The following is a 21,630-nucleotide window of genomic DNA, read 5'->3' as shown; positions in this document are numbered from 1 at the left end:
ATCACTTTAGCCAACACAGACAACAACCATGCGATTGTATGGTATCAATTAAAGATAGTTAGAACCCTAGCATAGCTGCATGGTCGTGCGGTTTGCGCGCTGGAATAAATAAATCGGACATGTTTTATAGAAAGTAACCAATTAAACAGAATGAAAGTAAAAGTTTACAAACAGTTTCTTTTTATCCTCCTTATTTAAAGAAAAAAACAACAACAACTCAAATCTTTCTATTTATATAGCATTTATAAAGAATTACACACGAACAAAGATATAAATTAGTGCACTGATATTAGAAGTAGATTTGTTCATAAGATTCCCTCTCAACCGGTGGCTTATTTTCCCAGTCAGCTGTCCTATATTTTGCCATGTTTTCTTTGGCGTGCTTTGCATAAAACCGAAGCTGAAAAAAAAAAAAAAAAGATCGTTGTAAATTTTGTAGCACATTAGGTAATTGTATTAGCTAATGCAGTGGTTCTCAAACTGTGGTACGTGGTTCTCCAGGGGTGCGCCAGACGACCGAAAAAGGCCTGAAAACTTTTTCGCTAAAATGTCTGAACAAGGATAAATGCTGCCAGCCCCAGTAACTAAATCATATTTTCAAGCCCCACAAAAAGTAGGCTATAATTATTGATAGCATAGATAAATAGTGTGTCTCGGATTGAACCTGTTTTTGACGAATCCTCTGACGTTTCTTCTCTCTCGCTATTTCCTTTGTCTCCTCATCTATTGGAACTTGCCTAATGTACTTCCACCTAGCAAAGAATCAAAATGCAAAAAAAAAATTGTTGCTTTATCTATATCGTTGAACAGTTGAAGTTTCAACATGTTGTGGAGGAAATTAGATAAAGGAATGTTGAATAAAGAACAACTAAACAGAGAGAGAAAGAGAGGGAGAGAGAGAAAGAGAGAAATAGGTACAAAGTCATTAGCGTGGTCTCTAAAGAAACATTTTCAAAGTGATTCATTTCAAAAGATCCACGGTGTATAAAGTAAAAAATCTAAATTATATATATTATATATATATATATATATATATATATATATATATATATATATATATATATATATATTATATATATATATATATATATATATATATATATATATTGTTAGACACCTTATTTATATAGGTTAGTTATTTAGCGACGCACCATAGGAGACGCATATTGAACGGGACTAGTGACGTTTGGGATATGTTGGGTTAGAGACTGGAAAATCAGTTAGCGATAGAACATTCCAGGGTAACGACGTGTTTAGTGACAGAGACTTCTACTGTGGCCTTTTATCAGAATAAACCTATGTACAATTGTTCATCATCGTTGACTACATCTCTTCACTTGTTAAAAAACCGATGTTAATTATTCCTGTCTGTATTGTTCAACTACACGGAATACACCCGAACAATTACACCCAAACGCCTGCAGAGTAATTGGTTGACTTCAAGACAGCCTGAATAAGCAACATCACAGTGGCGACCCCCGACGCCCGAAGCCCGGATTAACCGAACCTCGAAGCCGAACATCGAACCGGACCTCGAAGCAGAACGTTTACTCAGGTGAGGGTCGTGCACTTGAAGTTATAAAGTTTTATCGGAGTACGGCTGAACACAGAATCATCGCAGAGTGACTTTGTTCTAGATCTACATGTTCTTGATCGTACGTTCAACGAGCCGTTAACTCAGGGTGACCTTCGTCAGGACAGTAATCATCGTAACGTCTGGTCTACTTAACCAGTATAGTATCAAAGCCTGATCTTCATATGCTGAATCGACCTACAACCAGAGAAACCGTTCATTCATAACGGGTGAGAGATCACTAGTGAACCTGTTGGACATATTTTTTCTTCGTCATAGGAGCCACATTGAGTATCAAGTTTTACCTCGTCAGTTTCGAGAAGGACAGTTTGCCCGCTGTCAGAAGTATTATGAGTACTACAAGTTTGGTAGCTAACTAAATCGAAATCGCTCTGTCGTCTTACCCTTGGAGAGATTCTTGTGGAGCAGTTTGCTCATTGAACCGGTTGCTTACCACTTTTATAACGGTCACTGTGTTTAACCTTTGGAAGGTTAGTGAAGTAATATTTATCAGTACTGAACATTGATCTATGTAGTATTCGTTGGTCTAGACGATATCTAGACGTGCTGATATTGAAGTTGTGGAAACAGCTACATCCACTTAATTTCGTTGAAAACCGTTAATCGTCTAACGGAACGTCGTCGGAGGTGACCTTGGTCTCACCTAGTCTACATTGGACAGTTTGGTCTAGTGAAGCAGAGTACAACAGCAAACTTCGTCGTACTACCAGAGTAGCAGCAGAAGCAGTGAACTATTTTAGAGAACCGTTATTCGTCAGCCCAGATCAAGTCATCGTCAAGAAAGCCGTTATTTGTCAGCCCAGACCAAGTCATCGTCAAGAAATTCGTTATTCGCCAGTCGTCCAGATCAAGTTGCCGTCAAGAGACTGTTATTTGTCAGTAGTCGTCTACACAAGTCAAGTCATCGCCAGAAGAACCGTTAACCTATTCGTCAGTAACTGTGTACACAAAGTCGTCGGAACTACACATACGGTCATCAACAGTCGTCGAAGAAACTGGAACATTTTGCTGTGGCATATCAGGACATCTGTGGCATTACGTGGGATACTGGTAGCACCGGAGAACAGAGTCAGAACTGGAAGAGAGGCAGTGGAATTTGTTGTGATCTAGCATATTCGGGAGTCCGAACAAAGGGATCTTTCTTATCAAAAGCTAAGTGCCATTTTTCTTATTAGTGTATGTTTAGATTGCCCTTAGAAATAGATTTTGTCTAAATTTGGTATGTTAGCCTGAGTAAAATCAGGTGGTGCTGAAGCCTTAAACCCGTTCGGGGTAAAGACATAATTTAGATGAAAAACTATATTATACGTTTAGGGTTGTAATTTGTTTTGTTTGTGTAAACGTCATATCCGTTGTTGCCTAGTTACTTCGTGACGTTATCATTGTGTGCCATATTGTCATATCCCAACCCATAGCGATAGTCTCATTTAATTATTTCATTTGTTTATATTATTTTAAATTATTTATTTTTATTAATTTAATTAGATCTGTATTTTTTTTCACTTAATGATAGAAAGTACGGGTAGGATTCTTTTACTGTGAATCAGACTAAAATAATTTTAGTTTGAGCGGTTAAAATCAAATATGATTTTGCCATGAGAATAATGCCGAAACTGGCTATGTAGTCAAACACTATCGTCTGGCTAAATTTAGATCTACAAATTGTACAACTCTTTGATACATTTGATTATCTAGACTCTAATTTGAGAATATTACTAATTGAAAGATGAATGAAGGTAGTACATTCTAGATATATATATCTTGTTGAAGATATATTTGACATTGTATACATATATTTGTTTCATATGGTTGAATAGAACCATAATCTACTCTAGATCTAGACTCTAGACAGTCTTTGAATTTACTCTAGACACTTCAGTCATACCAGGTTTTAAAATTGATCATAGTTATTCATACTGGATCTAAAAGTCATAGTGCTCTTGATAACTAGATCTAAATGGTATTATTATACATACTATAATGTACTAGATTTAAATTTGGGTGATACTAGATCGAATATACAGATCTGAATATAACTCAGACTAGACTTACTCATTTACTAAATCTATAGATCTAGATAAAGACATAACATTTAAAACTTGTATAAAAGTTTGTAAAAACCTAAATATAAAATAAATTTAAAGTATAGCCATAACCAATATAGGCTAAGTAAAAATATATATAAAATATAAAACACAATGGCTACATCATCATATGTGGACCTTAAGGAGGTTAAGGAAACAGCTATGCAGGATGGAAAGGCCATGGAGTTAAAAGGAAAGGACTTAGCAGCTTATGTACAGCAAGTTGTGAAGGAAGAAACGGAACGTCAAAGACAAGAGATAGAGAGACAAGATAGGATCAGAAAGGAAGAATATGAGAAGCAAAAAGAGGACCAAGAAAGGCAGAGAGAACATGAAGCTAAAATGGAGAAGATGAGATTGGACGCAGCACAAGCCAGAGCCCAAACTGAACAAGGCAATAACACAAATAACTCAAATAATTATACCACTCAAAGAGACAACCCTAATTCGCAGACATGGCTAAAGAGAAAAATACAAAGTTTTGATGAACAGAAGGATGACATTGGTGATTTCCTGAAAAGATATGAGGCAAAAATGTCTACATTTAATATGCCTGAAGAAGAATGGTCTGAAATACTGATAGACTTTGTTCATGGTCAAGCTCTAACAATATGTCAAAATCATGACCATCATATTGATGATAGCTATCAAGTTTTAAAAAGAGAGTTATTGAATGCATACGGTCATAATGCTACAACTTTTAGAAAGAAATATTTTGACAATATACCATCATTAGGAATAGAACCCCAAACCACCATTAATATGGAAAAGGATTTTTTCAATAAGTGGGTAAAATTAGAAAAAGTGAATAACTCTTATGAGGGATTAAAAAATTTTATTCTAGTGGACAACTTTGTAAATAAATGTGATCCTCAATTACAATCTTTTATTAGAGAAAGAAATCCAAAAACTATAGATGAAATAACAGAAATAATGAGAGTATACAAAAATGCCTATCCAAATAAACCATTTTCTGATAGAGATAAGAGCAAAGTAGATTTAATAGGATACACCAAAGAAAATGTTGATAGAAGTAGAAATAGGAACAGATCAAATAGTGGAAATAGAAAATATAGTGAAATAACTTGTTTTAAATGTCAAGGAAAAGGTCATATAGCAGCTAACTGTAGAAGAGGGAATAGTAGGTCTGGAAGTAGAAATAGATACAATGAACAAAATAACAGTAGATATAGGAGTAGAGATAGGAATGACAGGGAAAATTATAGAAATAGGAGTTACAGTAGGGAATACAAAAATAAAGGTACAGATAGGGTATATTTCATGGAAGGAAATAGGAACAATTTTGCAGTATACCCAGGGTTTGTAAATAGAATTCCGGTGGAATTAATCAGGGATTCAGGTTGTAACACTTTGGCAGTAAAAACTAAATTTGTCAAACCTCATTGGTATAAAGGGTTTACTAGGAAAGTAGAATTAGCAGATGGCACTGTAAGGGAATTTAAAGCTATAAGGGTGTACATTGAAACTCCATTTTTCACTGGTTATTGTGATGGCATTGCAATACCAGAAATGAGATATGATATGTTAGTAGGAAACATAAAAGGAGTTAAAGAATGTTCAAGAAAAGAATTAGAAGACTGGCAAAACAAATACAAAAACATAAGACAAAATCATGAAAACATAGAAACACAAAATATAACAAGTATGATAATAACAAGATCAATGGATAAAAAAGATGAGAAACAGGAAAATACAATAAATGTAATAAGTAATGATAAAGAAAAAGAAACCAGTAAAGTAATACAAATAGAAAATACAGATGTTAAGGAAAGAGAGATAGAAAATGAAACACAAAATAGTCTTGAAACACAAATATCTCAAAGTGAAAAAGAAACAATACCCACATTTGCATTAGAACAAATGAATGACAATATTATTGGGAAAATTTATTCAAGAATATCAGATAAAAACAATAATAATCCAATGGAGAAATTTTGTATAGAGAATAAAATATTGTTTAGACAAACAAGTAATGATAACAAGAAAATAAAACAACTTGTCTTACCACAGAAATATTGGAAAGATGTTTTAATCATGACACATGATAATAATTTAGCAGCACATAGGGGAGTAAAGAAATGTTATAGGAATTTGTCAAAACAAGTATTTTGGCCCAAAATGAAAGCAACAATAAATAAATACATAAACTCATGTGACATATGTCAAAAGAGATCTAACAAAAGCCTAGTGAATAAAGCACCTATTCAAGAAATGGATGAACCTACAGCACCATTTCAGAAAGTATCTATTGATTTAATAGGTCCTTTAATTCAAACTGAAAATAATAACAAATACATTCTAACAGTAATAGACATGTTTAGTAGATACCCAGAGGCAATCCCATTATCAAATACAAGTGCAGAGAATATCATTAATGCCATAACTCAAAAAGTAATTACAAGACATGGTATACCTAAAATTATATTGAGTGATCAGGGATCTCAGTTTAAGTCAGAACAATTTAAGAAATGGACTAAACAATACAATATACAACACATATACTCTTCGGTTTACCACCCAGAGAGTAATGGTTTATGTGAACGATATGGTGGTTCATTAAAAAGATCACTAACAAAGATAATTCAGAATAATCAGAACAAGTGGGATCATTACATTAACTATGTACTATTTGCTCATAGAAACAACATCCATGAAGCAACACAATTTTCACCATATGAAATAATACATGGAAGAAAACCTAGAGATGAATTAGATGTTTTTAAAGAAAATCTAATAGACAATGAGAATAAATTAAATAATGACAGTAAAACAACAATCACAACAGAATTGAAAGAAATATGGACTCAAGCATATAACAACAATAAGAAGTACAAACAAAGTGCTCATGAGAATATAAATAAGAAAAGACAATTGAAAACACTAGAAGTAGGAAACAATGTATTAATATTGATAAATGACCTGAAAAATAAAATTGGTAAACAATGGAAAGGTCCATTTAAGGTGATAAAACAAATTAGTGATGTGAATTATCAAATTGAAATAAATGGGAAAATTAAAACATATCACATAAATAATTTGAAACTGTATCATGATAGAGAAGATGAGTTGATACAAAACATTCAGGAGGAAATAGAAAATACATTTTCAGAAAGAGAAGAATGCTTGATGATAATAACAAATGAAAATCACAATGAAAATGATATTAAGGAAATACCTGTAATAGAAACAAAAGAGAATCAAACTTGGCAAAAGATTAATCTTAATAATTTAACTAAGGAAAAGTCAAAAGATATAACTAAAATAATACAGGAATACAAAGAAATTTTTTCCAGTATACCAGGAAAAACTAATATTATTAAACATGACATTAAAGTAACAGACTCAAAACCTATCAAGCTTAAGCCATATAGAATACCGCTACATTTACAAGACAAAGTAAAGAAAGAAATAGACAATTTACTAGAATCAGGTATAATTGAGCCATCAACATCTCTTTATGCTTCACCAATTGTGATAGCCAAAAAGAAGAATGGAGATATAAGATTATGTATTGATTATAGGAAACTTAACAACATCACAGAATTTGACCCATATCCAATGCCAAATATAGAGGATATTTTACATAAATTAAATGGAGCAAAATTTTTTACTAAATTAGATTTAACTAAAGGTTATTGGCAAATACCTTTAACAGAAAATGCAAAACCTTACACAGCATTTGTAACACCATATGGTATTTTTCAATGGAATTATATGAGTTTTGGATTAGTAAATGCACCAGCCACATTTAATAGAATGATGAACATGATAATTGGAAACAAAGAAAATGTTATTTGCTATTTGGATGACATATGTATTTTTAATAATAGTTGGGAGGAACATTTGATAGATGTAAAAGAAGTGTTCAAAATAATAAAAGAAAGTGGACTTACAATTCAAGCAGAAAAAGTAGAAATAGGATTGGAGGAAATAATCTTCTTAGGACATAAAGTAAATAACAACATGATTAGCCCTATTGAAGATAACATAAAGAAAGTACTTAATATTGAAATACCTACAACAAAAAGACAAATTAAAAGCATATTAGGAATAGTAAATTATTACAGAAAGTTTATAAAGAACTTAGCAGAAATAGTGAATCCATTAAATGACTTACTTAAAAAAGGAAAACCTCAAAAAGTAGTTTGTAATGAGGAATGTGTGAAAGCTATTGACAGAATTAAAGATGTTTTTAGTCATGAACTAATATTAAGGCTACCTGATAAAGACAAAATATTTTATGTCACAACTGATGCATCTGGTAATGCTATTGGTGGTTGTTTAATGCAGAACTATGATAACTTACATCCTATATTATATGTAAGCAGAAAATTGTCAGAGGCAGAGAAAAAATATAGTGTCATTGAAAGAGAAGCCTTAGCTGTAATATGGGTAATTACTAAGCTAGAGAGCTATCTAATAGGAAGGAAATTCATATTATTAACTGATCATAAACCTATTCAGTATATACAACAAAAGAGCATGAAAAACAGTCGTGTTTATAGATGGTTCTTAGCACTACAGGAATATAAATTTGAAGTGAAAGCTATTAGTGGATCTGTGAATATTGTAGCTGATCTATTGTCTAGAATGACATTGAAATGAAATAAGTTTGTAAATAAACTATGATTATATTGATCATGTAATATATATTAATATATTGACACCATTTATATGTTATGGAAAAGGGAGATAAGTAAATTTGATGTTAAGCATTTAAAAGTAAGTATGGATATTTTTTTTTGTGTGAATCATTTCATATATCATTGACGAAAGTTAGTTCTATGGAAAAGGGTGAGTATAAAAGAAAAATGGACAAAAGCGTATAAAAGGGTGGTAAGAAAAAATTTATTGAATGTGTAAATAAAGTCTATAATTGTTTTTTGAAATGTTGTATTTTATCAGATTACTACCAGTGAAGAACATTTGTGAGTGTATGACGTGCCCATAAGATGCCACATTTTCCTCCATAATGAACTGTGTACTAATGAAGATGATTCTGGAATGTTATGATGAACTGTGTACTAATGAAGATGATTCTGGAATGTTATGAACATTGACATTGAATATGAGGAACTGTCAAGTTAGGATGAAGATGTCAAGATGAAGATGTCAAGATTTTATGTTTGTTTGTCTTCCCCTTAAATTGAAAATGCCCTTGTAAGACTTGACAGTAGTGGAAAAATATTGACATATTTTTTTTTCAAGGGGGGGAGGAATCTGTTAGACACCTTATTTATATAGGTTAGTTATTTAGCGACGCACCATAGGAGACGCATATTGAACGGGACTAGTGACGTTTGGGATATGTTGGGTTAGAGACTGGAAAATCAGTTAGCGATAGAACATTCCAGGGTAACGACGTGTTTAGTGACAGAGACTTCTACTGTGGCCTTTTATCAGAATAAACCTATGTACAATTGTTCATCATCGTTGACTACATCTCTTCACTTGTTAAAAAACCGATGTTAATTATTCCTGTCTGTATTGTTCAACTACACGGAATACACCCGAACAATTACACCCAAACGCCTGCAGAGTAATTGGTTGACTTCAAGACAGCCTGAATAAGCAACATCACAATATATATATATGGTTTCAAAGGTTGTCATGGCCAGGGGTGTCAATGGGGTTAAGCTCCCATTGTCTATAAAGTACTCCTAATGGCATGCGTCTCAAATAGCCTCTGACAACTAAGTCCAGCACCTGGCCTGCTCGTGTGGCTTAGATATTAAGCCCGGCGAAACTGCTCTTACTAACAGGTGAAGGGGTGAAGGCGGATACCTGGCGCCACAAAACCGGGAGCTTCGGGCAGATGGAGCTCGTCAGCCTAGTAAGGCAGTTCATCTAGGAGAGGGGTACTCTGACTTCAAACCCCCGCTGCCTTGCGGTACTGAGGCTTCAGGAGACAACCTCGAGGAGAAATCAGGAGTGAAGCCCCTTAGGCGTTGGGAGTATCAGCTACGAAATTCCCTCCGGCAGCTTCTGCAACTGAGTTGGTGCCAAATGTAATGCGATGCGTTCCTTTGGATCACATCAGCAAGGTCGAGAGAGGGATCATGACGCATGGGCCACCCATGACCCCTTTATCCAAGGCCCAGGAATGCGCCCCGGAGAGGAAACTCTGGTGCTGCTGCAAAGCGGCTAAAACAACACGGGAGACAACAGTTACGGGTTATAAGTCCAACTTGATTGGCGTAATGTATGGACGCCACGGGTTGTCTCTGACGGTGGGAGAGGTCTTCGCGCCTCACTGATCAGCTACCGCCCGCCTCAACCTGGGCAGCCCCCAGTCAGTTAGGTGCTGATCCGCCACAGCCTGCCTGCTCTAATGGGTGCTTAGAGCTTAGTTTAAAACGACAAGTAGGCTGGAAACTTGCACCAAGCAACAAAACAAGAAAAATTAAACTGAAAAAGAAAATCCCTGTCATGCGACTGGCCACTTGGAATGTCAGGACAATGTGTCCTGGTCTCACTGATGATCTAAGGCAGATCGACGATGCAAGGAAGACGGCAGTTATAAACAACGAGCTAAAGAGGCTACATATTGACATTGCAGCCCTGCAAGAAACCCGACTGGCCGAAAACGGCATGCTCCGCGAGACTGACTACACTTTCTTTTGGAAAGGGAAAGCACAGGATGAGACTCGAATACATGGTGTGGGCTTTGCTGTCAAGAACAGTCTTCTTCCCATGATAGTCCCTCCAGTTGGTGGCTCGGAACGGCTACTAAGCATAAGTATGATGACAGCGTCTGGAAAAGTCACTCTAATTAGTGCCTATGCCCCCACACTATGCTCACTTCAGGAGGACAAAGACAAGTTCTATGAAGACCTCAAAGAAGCCATTGCAAAAATTCCTCAAAAAGAACATATGATCCTTCTAGGTGACTTCAATGCCAGAGTAGGATCAGATCACACTACCTGGCCAGACTGTCTTGGGCTTTTTGGAATCGGAAAGATGAATGAGAACGGACAAAGACTGCTTGAATTCTGCACATACCATAAGCTCTGCATTACCAACACATACTTCAGAACAAAACCACAGCACTGTGTCTCATGGAGGCACCCTAGGTCTGGGCACTGGCACCAGCTGGATATGATACTGACACGAAAAAAGGACATTGGAAATATACTGCTGACACGTAGCTACCAAAGCGCGGATTGTGATACTGATCATACTTTAGTGTCCTGCCGGACAAGACTGCTGCCAACTAAGATCCACACTTCACAGGGAAAAAGAAAATCACGCCTGAATACTACTAGCACAAAAAATCCTGATCTTTGCACCGAATTTGAGAACAAATTAGAGGAAGCTTTTAAAAACGTCTCTGTGACTGAGGTAGAAAAAGGCTGGACGTTTATGCGTGATACAATCTACCAAACATCATCACTGGTCTTTGGAAACAAAACCAAGAAAAATGAAGACTGGTTTGAAGCTAGTCTACCAGAAATGGAAACTGCCACCACGAACAAGAGAGCAGCCATGCTAATCTACAAGAAGGATCCCACCCCAAGCAACTTAAAAAGGCTCAGAGCTGCACGTAACAATGCCCAAAGAGTAGCGAGACAATGTGCTAACAAATACTGGCAGGAGCTATGTGAAGACATTCAATCTTGTGCCGACTGTGGTAACATAAGAGGACTATATGAGGGCATGAGAAAAGCCTTTGGACCTCACACCAGCAAGTGTGCTCCGTTAAAGTCAAAAGATGGCTCAATCATCAGCAATCGTGCGCTGCAAATGGAACGATGGGTAGAACACTATGCAGAACTCTACCAGATTGAAAACGCCATCTCACCAAAAGCTGTTTCCAACTTCCCATCACTTCCAGTTTTGACGGAATTAGACGAAACGCCCTCAGTAAAGGAGCTGAGCATTGCCATTGACATGCTTGCACATGGGAAAACACCCGGAGGAGATGGCATTCCTGCTGAAGTAATTCAGGCTGGAAAACATGCCCTAATCAAACCACTCCATGAACTGCTAAGCTTGTGCTGGGAACAAGGAATGGTCCCCCAGGAATTGAAAGACTCCAACATTGTTACAATTTATAAAAATAAAGGCGACCGCTCTGATTGTAACAATTACAGAGACATCTCACTGCTTAGCATAGTCGGAAAGGCTTTTGCTAGAGTATTACTAAAGCGATTACAGATCCTGGCAGATCGTGTTTATCCAGAGTCGCAGTGTGGCTTTAGGGCAGGTAGATCTACAACAGATATGATTTTCTCTCTGCGGCAGCTACAGGAGAAGAGCAGAGAACAAAAGCAGCCCCTCTTCATAGCTTTTATTGATTTGACCAAGGCCTTTGACCTTGTTAGCAGAAGCGGTCTGTTTGCTGTACTAGAGAGAATCGGCTGCCCAAATAAGTTAAGAAAACTAGTGTCAGCTTTTCACGAAAATATGCAGGGCACCGTTCAGTTTGAAAGTTCTTCCTCCAGGCCATTCTCCATTAAGAGCGGTGTAAAACAAGGATGTGTACTGGCCCCTACACTATTTGGCATCTTCTTCTCAGTCGTACTATCCAGTGCTTTTAAATCCCTGGAAGACGGAATATACATCCATAGCAGATCCGATGGAAGGCTCTTTAACCTGGCACGTCTTAAAGCCAAAACGAAAAGGCGTCGTATCTTGATAAGGGAGCTGCTGTTTGCCGATGACGCGGCGCTCGTATCTCACTCACAAGGAGGTCTACAGAAGCTAGTGAACGCCTTAGCAGCTGCTTGTCAAGAGTTTAGCCTTACTATAAGTCTCTCCAAGAACGAAATCCTGGCACAAGACGTCGCAGAAATACCTATAATACAAATTGGGAACCACACCCTTTCAGTGGTGCAGGAATTTACCTACTTGGGTTCAACAATTGTCAGTAACCTAGACTTAGACATCGAGCTGACAAAAAGGATAGGAAAAGCTACCACAGCATTGGCAAAACTCTCCAAGCGCGTCTGGGAAAATGGTAAATTGACCACAGCGACCAAAATCCTAGTCTACAACGCCTGTGTTGTGAGCACTCTCCTTTATGGCAGTGAAAGCTGGTCAACATACATGTACCAAGAGCACAGATTGAATAGTTTCCACTTGCGCTGCCTGAGACGCATAATGGGCATCTCTTGGAGGGACCATGTCTCCAATCAGGAAGTTTTGAGATTGGCCAATATGAACAGCATGTATGCTCTCCTGACACAAAGAAGATTACGCTGGCTCGGACATGTCACCCGCATGCCAGATGGTAGAATCCCGAAAGATATCTTATATGCTGAGCTTGTGGAAGGAGTCAGACCCAAGGGCCGCCCAAGACTAACATATAGAGATGTCTGCAAGCGAGACATGAGAGCCTCAGGCATCAGTGAAAGTATGTGGGAAAACATAGCCAAAGACCGGAGTGCATGGAGACAGACTGTGCGTGCTGGGACAACCCTTGCTGAGAACAAAAGAATTGAAGCGGCTTTAATCAAGAGGGAAAAAAAGAAAGCTGCCCTGTCTGCTAGCCCTAAATCAGAGGCATACACATGTACGACCAGTGGCAAAGTCTGCCGTTCTAGAATTGGCTTGATTAGCCACACCAGATTCTGCCCCGTCTCAAGATTAAGCCAAAACCAGTGACTCACTTTGGCGCATGCATTGCCTTTCGAGACAAAAGGAGCCATATATATATATATATATATATATATATATATATATATATATATATATATATATATATATATATATATATATATATATATATGTGTGTGTGTGTGTGTGTGTGTGTGTGTGTGTGTGTGTGTGTGTGTGTGTGTGTGTGTGTGTGTGTGTGTGTGTGTGTGTGTGTGTGTGTGTGTGTGTGTGTGTGTGTGTGTGTGTGTGTGTGTGTGTGTGTGTGTGTGTGTGTGTGTGTGTGTGTGTGTGTGTGTGTGTGTGTGTGTGTGTGTGTGTGTGTGTGTGTGTGTGTGTGTGTGTGTGTGTGTGTGTGTGTGTGTGTGTGTGTGTGTGTGTGTGTGTGTGTGTGTGTGTGTGTGTGTGTGTGTGTGTGTGTGTGTGTGTGTGTGTGTGTGTGTGTGTGTGTGTGTGTGTGTGTGTGTGTGTGTGTGTGTGTGTGTGTGTGTGTGTGTGTGTGTGTGTACAAAAAAAAAAAAAAGCTATCCAACTAGAGCTAGGGATTTAAAAAAATAAACATAATTGTATAGTTGTCAAAGTGCTAGGAAAATTTTTGAACCGTTTTCCCTTCTATTCATGAAGAGAGTGCAAGCTAATAGTAAAAGTATCTCTCTCAGACCTTAACACGATCTATGGGTCATCTGTTTCTGTGGCCCACGGTTAACGAAGGTGTCATGTGGCCATCGCAATGACCAACCGCCTCTACCTTTCCCCAACTATTGTCTGGTAACTATTAGAACTGGGCGGACTCAGAGGCGCCCTAAAGATCTCGAAATTAAAATCACAGTCTTCACCAGGATCAGAACCTGGGACCCCTCAGTTCAGAAGCAAAGCGCTTTACCACTCAGCCACCTCGCTTCCAAGCTAATAATACTAATTGAAAAAATGCACGCTTTTGAAAGGCTCTAATAAGTATGAGTAGTTGCACCAATGAACACATATATTTTTTTACAACCATATGAAGGTCCAAGGCCTATCTTCACAGACGGACTTTCAGACGTTATTTTGTCAGTCTGACTAAAGATGATGATCATTTAACTCCATCAAGGGAAGGATGAGAGGCTTTAAATAAAGATTTTTTTGGACTTCAAATATTTTGCACCAATTAATAAAACAAAACTAGAATTGTATTATAAACAGGAGTAATGCAAAATTGTTGAAATCACTGATATAGTTACATATCCTGTTCATTTTTTTTGGGTTGAATTTTTATTACATATTCTATATTTCAGGATGTAATTGCGGTGAGTAAAGTTATAAGATTAAAAAAATAAGGGAGGGGCGGTGTACAGCTGTCATGGAAACAACGTTTTAATTGCTTAGTTTTACGACATCAGGAATCAGTCTTAGTGTACTTGCGAGAGTGGATTTAAGGCCTCCTCGCACACTGAACACTTTGAGGGCTGCTTACATCAGTTAACTGTTTCTCTCCGTAATTATTTGCCACATTCTGATGGAATCAACGTAGGTATCGTCAGTTAGGAGAGAAAGAGTTAAAGATGATCGATTCAATCTATATATCTCTATCTATAAAACGGAAATGTTTACGCCACAAATAATTATTCACAGCAAAAAAAAGCTGAGCTTCACGATTACCATGAATGTATGTGCATGTGCTTGCGTGTATTGGTGATCGATTTGATGTACTGACCAGTAAATATAATAGGTGATGAGATTTTATGTACTGACCAGTAAATATAATAGGTGAAGATGAAGAGGATAAGTAATAGGAAGATGGCTGCCACAGGTTTCCATGGGATGTTCAACACTGAGGGCGGAGCTGTTGAGGGACAAACAATTACATAAATATCGAACTCAATTTCTCTGCCTTGCTCCTTCTCTCTCTCTCCTTTCACTTCTGTCACTTAACTTGTACTAATTGCCTACTCTAAAAAACTCTGACTCTCACAGTCTTGTCTTATTTCTCTTCTTCACTCCATTTTATTTCTTTTTCTTAAAATAGTTCAATGTTTATTTTTGTGTAAATTGTTAGAAAAAAAAACACAAATAATATCTTTATTTGATTTACATAGAAGAAAATATTTTTACGCAAGGAAAAAGTTTATGTAATAGTGATTGCATATTTATTTTAAAGAAATGACACAACCCTAACAAAAATCCAGAAAGGAAAAAGACAAAAAAGTAGATATATCATTTTGTGCTTACTGTAGAACTTGACAGCTTCGTCTAGAGCAAATTGATTAAGGCATTCTGGGTTGTTCACTGAAATTAGGCACAAAACAGTAAAGTCAACTTTTTTTTTTGTTGCTATGCCCAATTTTAATTTCAATATTCTTCACAGCCAACTCTGAGCCAGGGCTAAGCACTGTCATAGGCCCCGCGCGAATTCTAGTGTAAATGATTAATTTAATCCATTTTAACTTATTATTAAAGAGTTCCTGGAATTCTCCTGAAATTCCAAAATGTAAGAAAAATCAAGAAAATCTCCTGAAATTATTAAAATCTTCTGAAAAAGAACAGACAATATTGGAATTTCGGGGTGTCCTTCAATATGGAAAACGTCAATCCTACTCGCGAATAAAAAAAACGGCAGTCAGCTTTCATTTAATAAAAATGTAATAATAAGGCAAATTTTAACCAAAACAAGAAGTTCACAAACTTAATTTACTTTAATAGTCACTGGCATACAAACAAATATAGATCTAAAATATAAATCTATCTCGACCTCTTAAAAAAATCAAAAGCGATATTTTGCTAGTTGATAGTAATTCTAAAACGCAGATCTGAATGTTTATCGGCTTTTTTCTTTTTAGAAGACTACCATCTACTGTGGATAGTACGTAGGGCCTAAAGTTAATTTGACAGTGACTTTGCAATAAGTAAAGTATGAATAAATGCAAAGATGAATTTATTTTCTGATACAAAATCTTAATTTTCACTTATCCTTATCCCTACCCAAACTGGGCCCCGCGCAATCCGTTTCGCATAGGGCCCCGCAACCAGTAATACCGGCCCTGCTCTGAGCATATGTCATAACGCAAGTAGGCTATAACCAGTAACCTCGACATTGGATTTTTAAATAGGCCTACTTATTTTAGTTGTATTATAAATGTGAAGTGCATGGCAGACTGGTTTCAAATGAATGAAATCCTGCCTCACTTTATCAATTCGAGTCTATGGTTAGCTTCCTGGCACCCTGACTACACGACCAAGATATCGAATCGATCTATTCCAATCATGCAATGATCTGCGATACTTAGCGACCAAGATATCGAATCGATCTATTCCAATCAGTCAATGATCTGCGATACTAAGTGACAAAGATATCGAATCGATCTATTCCATCAGTCAATGATCTGCGATACTAAGCGACCAAGATATCGAATCGATCTATCCCAATCAGTCAATGATCTGCGATACTAAGCGACCAAGATATCGAATCGATCTATTCCAATCAGTCAATGATCTGCGATACTAAGCGACCAAGATATCGAATCGATCTATTCCAATCAGTCAATGATCTGCGATGCTAAGCTCAGCGCTCCAGCACATCTACGTTTACGCTTTGTTGATTCATAGACAATTCTATTAGACAAAAGCTGCGAACTCTCGAAGCGCCAGAATTATAATAGGCTGAATCGGTGAATGTCATTAGAGTTACAGCCCGTGGAGAGGGTTTGGGCAAAAAGTTTAGGTTAATTCTATCACAGCCTGGTCGTAGTCTCGAGGTTCACGGGTTCGAACCCCGCCCGCCGCCAAACCCCTCTCCACCGTCCTGGTGGAACACTGGATAAGAATGTAATAAACTTCAATTTTGAAGGAAAATCAGAAGCATGTAAAACAAAATAAGCTTCCGGGCATAGAGAAACGAATAGTTTAATTATATCACATCACTACCTGGCATAGAGAAACGAATAGTTTAATTATATCACATCGCTACCTGGCATAGAGAAACGAATAGGTTAATTATATCACATCACTACCTGGCATAGAGAAACGAATAGTTTAATTATATCACATCACTACCTGGCATAGAGAAACGCAAAGATTTCTGATTGGGACCACAAGGTTCGCACTGTCCAGTTTCAGGATGACAACTGCACTCAATGGGCGGCTTTTTACAACTACAATTATTACTGCAATCATCTCCCCATGTGTAGAATGGGCACGCTAAAGGAAAAAAAAAGTAAAAAAACAAGTGATATTTTTACTCAGTGGGCCTAAGTCTGTATGATGGCTATAGTGCTACTGTCAGCGTTTAAGAAGTGCGGTACTGAGGTCGCTATCTAAAGAAAATAATATCTATATCAATGATGAGAAAAGATAAACTAAATGATGACTAAATTTAACTCTTTCTCTCTAATTATTTTCCACGTTCCGACGGAAGTATTCAGTTTTGCTCATTAGTGTTTCACTATCCTGTCATGATTAACCTTCAATAACTTTTTTGTATGTAGGCCTAATTAGGAAATGTTATATTTGGTATATGATTTTAGGACAATGCATGTACTTTTTATAAAACACAGATTAAAGTTTATAAAACCAAACGTTAATTTAATTTTATGGCTTCAAAGCAACATTGGTATTGTTAGAAGACAAAGAGTTAAAAGGCCATAATTACTGTTTTATGTCCACAATTCAGCAAATCACCCTCGGCATCAAAATTAAACGAATGCAAACTACGCCGCTGCGAGTGTTTTATTAACATTTTATGATCATTTGGTTCACATTGGGACGTAGTTATTCTTAAAAGTGAACTGAGGCCTTCATCCTTTAATCTAGTTTTTCTAGCTTTAATTTAAAACAAAAAAAAGCTGCTTACGATTAGAGTCTATATTGAGTTCAAAACATTGCACTAATTCTCTCAACAAGATATTTTATTTTGGAAAACTGGATTATGGTAAGCCCACGTAAAACACTAATTTTGAAACATTTAGACAAAATTTAGAAAATTATTAAATTATGTAGTTCCAAATTTTCAAGGTGCATCCGATTTTACTACACCTCATTAAAAGGCGAAATTAAATCTTTCTAAATTCAATGACGTCTTAAAATCTTTCACATTCGCCATGTTTTTTTTTCTAAAGTTATTCTCCACAATTCCGTACTTTGTCTTCCTTGACAACAGTCAGAGATTTTAACCTCAAACAGAACAAGTTTATCTTTGAAGCCTTTAAAAGTGGCCCCGGATATCGCCAAGTAATTTATTTGTTGATGTTATGTAAAACGGTACTTGCCCAATTTGCAATGTGGCTTCTGGAATCCTGTCTTGCATCCGGCTTGGCACATTCCACTGACAGGATCACATACTGGTCTCACATCGGAGCAGGAGCCACATTTGTAAACACAGTACTGGCCATGTGTTCCGGGTGGGCACGCTTAGAAACCGTAAAAGTAGACGCAAATCAATTTTTTTCTATTAAGAGCTCCTTCTATAAGATTATACTAATAAATATAAGGCTACCTCTTTCAGACCTTGCGATTGATGGGGGCAGATGATGTAAAGCTCATCTGTTTTATGACATCAAACAGAACAATGTTAAACATTCTTTAACTTTAGTTATCACTTAAAACCAGATACGTAAGTTCTTGAAACATCAAAGAGTTTATTTAGGCCAGTGCAAACTCTTTCACAAAGACTATGTAAATATCGTTTGATCAGTGATGTATTCCTTCTAATGGAGCACCAATGAAAATACCGAAAGATCCGATCTTTACCATCAGACATACTTAGACCACTGCTCTCGTTCGGAACTATCATTCCACTCAACAGCACTTACGTGTCTTGCAGTCTCTTCCTTGGTATCCTCTGGCGCAGCCGTTGACGCACAGTCCATTAGTCACCTGACAAAATGCCTTTCCTCCCTCGCAATTTCCACAGTCATTGCTGCACTGGCTTCCCCACAGCCCAAGAGCACAGTCTTCATGTGAAAAAAAAAAAATCAGATGTCAGAAAAATAGAAAAAAAAAAGTGGGGTCGAGTAAACAAACATAACTCTTTCAATGCAAAGAATTGCTTGTTATCAAAATTATATATATATCAGCGTAGGCAGGATTTTTTTTTTGGGTGCGGGTTATAGAAGGGGGGATTTTTTCTCTGCACACACACTTAATTGCGTAATAAATGTTTATTTTTTAAGGTCTTTTGTACACTAGGTTCTTTCAGGAATGGCAATACATATATTTCCCTTGTTAGTTAGGGGGTCTGTGGTGGAGACCCGGAGCTTAGCATTGTTTCCTCAGCTTTCCTGTATTCGGAACTTAAAAAAAAATCATTTTCTGAGGTGTCTGACGTGTGACATCCTGCTTATTTGCACTAACTAAAAATGGCAGGTAAAATATAAAATATGTTATTCACAGAAATTTATTCATAGAGCCCCGTATTGCAACACTTATGTATAACTATAATTTTACTTTAATTTTCATTGGGTGTGTGTGTGTGGGGGGGGGGTTGAACCTTACCCACCCCACTGGAATTATGTGACAGTATTTTGCTTTAATTTTTCACAGACTGTTGCTTGAATTTCTCTTAGATTTAGGCCTACTTTTCTAATGGAGCCCAGTGTTTTTTGTTGATGAGAAAAGGAACATCACCCCCTTTTCCCTCGCTACGATCATGGAATTCAGTAATAGTAGTTTTGCTTCAGTTTGTTTTTATTGAAGGTGGATTTTAACCTCAAAACCTCATTTGCTACGTTCATTGAATTTGGTAATTGTATCTTTGTTTTCTTTTTTTTTTTAATTGGAGAGTGATTTTAATACTAAAAACCCCTTGGACTACCTTCATGGAATTTGACAACTGTAGTTTTGCTTTAGTTTTTACTGGAGAGAGGTTTTTAGATTTGGAGGGGGGTTTTAACCTCAAATTGGGTGACTGAAGTTTTAGTATATTTTTATTCATTGATAACAAAAAGAGGGGGAAGGGCAATGCAGTAAGATTTAATAATTGAAGAGCACAATCCTTTTTTTAAATTACTAAATGTAATCTTTAAAAAGCGTGTGGGATTTTAGCAAAGCTTGCAGGGAACATGCGTTGTGATGTAAGACCTCAAAATCGCCACGGGATATAAAAGATAGGGCCTACATTGTTTCTTAGAATTGGCAAAGGTTATCATCTTATCTTCTTCTTATCTTATATAATAGAGAGTAATATAGACGTTACTTCAAAAAAGAAGATGATTACGTCCTACGCGTAATGCATTATTAGTCATGCATGCTGAGTATTGGTGAGCCTAATTTTGTTTCTTTATCTATATTCTCTTACAAACGTTTCCATTCCGTAGCTACTTTCAGTTAGTGGCATCGTTAACCGTTGATCACAGAAACAAATGAGGTTTAGTCTTTAGATCAGGTTAGAATTTAGATCTTATGTCTATGGTCTACACTCTACTGGGTCTCAAGGGAAGAAAATATGTTCACTGTTGTGATTGTTTATAAATTAATAATCGATGTAGATCTAGATCTATCTATATAGTCATTGTTGGTTACTACTAGATCTAGAGATTAGTATAAAAAAGAATCATCATTTATTCATTAGATCTAGATCTAGATAGATCTAAACCATGAGCCTAAAGAAGCCGAAAGTAAATTTCAACGCAGTTTACTGTTTTTTGTTTTTCAAATGGGAAAAAGTCATATTACGGATATATACAATTTACTAGTACTACAAGACTAGATCTAGGCAACTAAATATATTGATTCTACATACCATAAGCTGCGTATGAAGTAATAAATGTACAAGTAAGAGCGAATAACACAATTTTAAAGAATTTCATGCTATCAATAACTTTTGCTGTTTGTAAAAAGATATCTTCAAAATGGCATATCAAGGGAAGTAACACTAAAGTGCTATAATTTATGGGTTAATTTCAGAGTGACCACCCTTACTTCGATGTTCCTCAGTCCGGAAGTTTTGCTAGTAAACATGGCTGAACAGAATATATAAATAATATATTTTGGGTAGGCCTAATTATAAAAAATGTTTTATGCATTTAAAGCTATGCTTCTACACTATCATCTGCGCAAACACATTTTGTCGTTGCACATTTAGTCTAAATTATTAGTGCACATTTTATTAATTTTTTGACATAATATGTAGACTCTATCTAGAAATAGAATCTACGTTTTAACTTCAACTTGAACTTGTAACAAATAAAAATTTAATAATAAACAACGCAAAAATCAAAATAAATCAAATAATAATGACACAAAAACTGACATCAAAAAGAAACTTTAATTAGAGTTATACTAATATTCCAATAATGAATATCGAAACAATAAATTGCATGACCCCAACACTGAGAAATAGACTTAATACTAATAGACAAGATC

General features: G+C 36.4%; 2 protein-coding genes and 1 long non-coding RNA gene across 5 annotated transcripts in view; 2 read left to right on the top strand and 1 right to left on the bottom strand.

Annotated features, from left to right (window-relative positions):
* Window positions 1-223: 223 nt before the first annotated feature.
* LOC106055550 (multiple epidermal growth factor-like domains protein 10) lies at window positions 224-21,372 on the bottom strand. 2 transcript variants are annotated; one of them, XR_008775664.1, is made up of 8 exons: window positions 21,008-21,372; window positions 19,080-19,220; window positions 18,537-18,677; window positions 17,326-17,469; window positions 15,505-15,561; window positions 14,990-15,118; window positions 665-752; window positions 224-400 (listed from the first exon to the last, which is right to left on the bottom strand). XR_008775664.1 is itself a non-coding variant. In XM_056015733.1 (8 exons), the coding sequence occupies exons 1-8, from the start codon at window positions 21,072-21,074 to the stop codon at window positions 290-292; spliced, it is 840 nt and encodes a 279-aa protein (XP_055871708.1). In that variant the 5' UTR covers window positions 21,075-21,366; the 3' UTR covers window positions 224-289. The 2 variants fall into 2 exon arrangements, 1 of the variants encoding a protein (XP_055871708.1); XM_056015733.1 differs by having other exon boundaries at window positions 15,028-15,118; window positions 21,008-21,366.
* LOC129923667 (uncharacterized) lies at window positions 1,093-9,124 on the top strand. Its single transcript, XR_008775666.1, has 2 exons — window positions 1,093-3,330; window positions 8,605-9,124. It is a non-coding gene; the product is annotated as an uncharacterized LOC129923667 (long non-coding RNA).
* Window positions 21,176-21,630, top strand: part of LOC106055549 (oxidation resistance protein 1-like) — a 94,963-nt gene continuing 94,508 nt past the window's right edge. For both annotated transcript variants that reach the window (XM_056015732.1, XM_056015730.1), the window contains exon 1: window positions 21,176-21,258. The gene's annotated coding sequence lies outside the window, so the exon portion shown is untranslated. The remainder of the gene's footprint in view (window positions 21,259-21,630) is intronic.

This window comes from Biomphalaria glabrata, chromosome 17 (assembly GCF_947242115.1).
Source record: "Biomphalaria glabrata chromosome 17, xgBioGlab47.1, whole genome shotgun sequence".
NCBI lineage: Eukaryota > Metazoa > Mollusca > Gastropoda > Planorbidae > Biomphalaria > Biomphalaria glabrata.
Note: the sequence above shows the minus strand (reverse complement) of the source record. Positions and strands in the feature narration are given on the sequence as shown.

What these genes read in the sequence shown, in the direction of transcription:
- LOC106055550 (XM_056015733.1), bottom strand. Translation starts at nt 21,074, where the DNA reads ATGAAATTCTTTAAAATTGTGTTATTCGCTCTTACTTGTACATTTATT. An exon ending in GAAGCCACATTGCAAATTGG is followed by an intron (nt 17,470 to 18,536) that starts GCAAGTACCGTT and finishes TTTTTCCTTTAG; the next exon opens with CGTGCCCATTCTACACATGG. An exon ending in AGAGGATTCGTCAAAAACAG is followed by an intron (nt 401 to 664) that starts GTTCAATCCGAG and finishes TTTTTTTTTCAG; the next exon opens with CTTCGGTTTTATGCAAAGCA.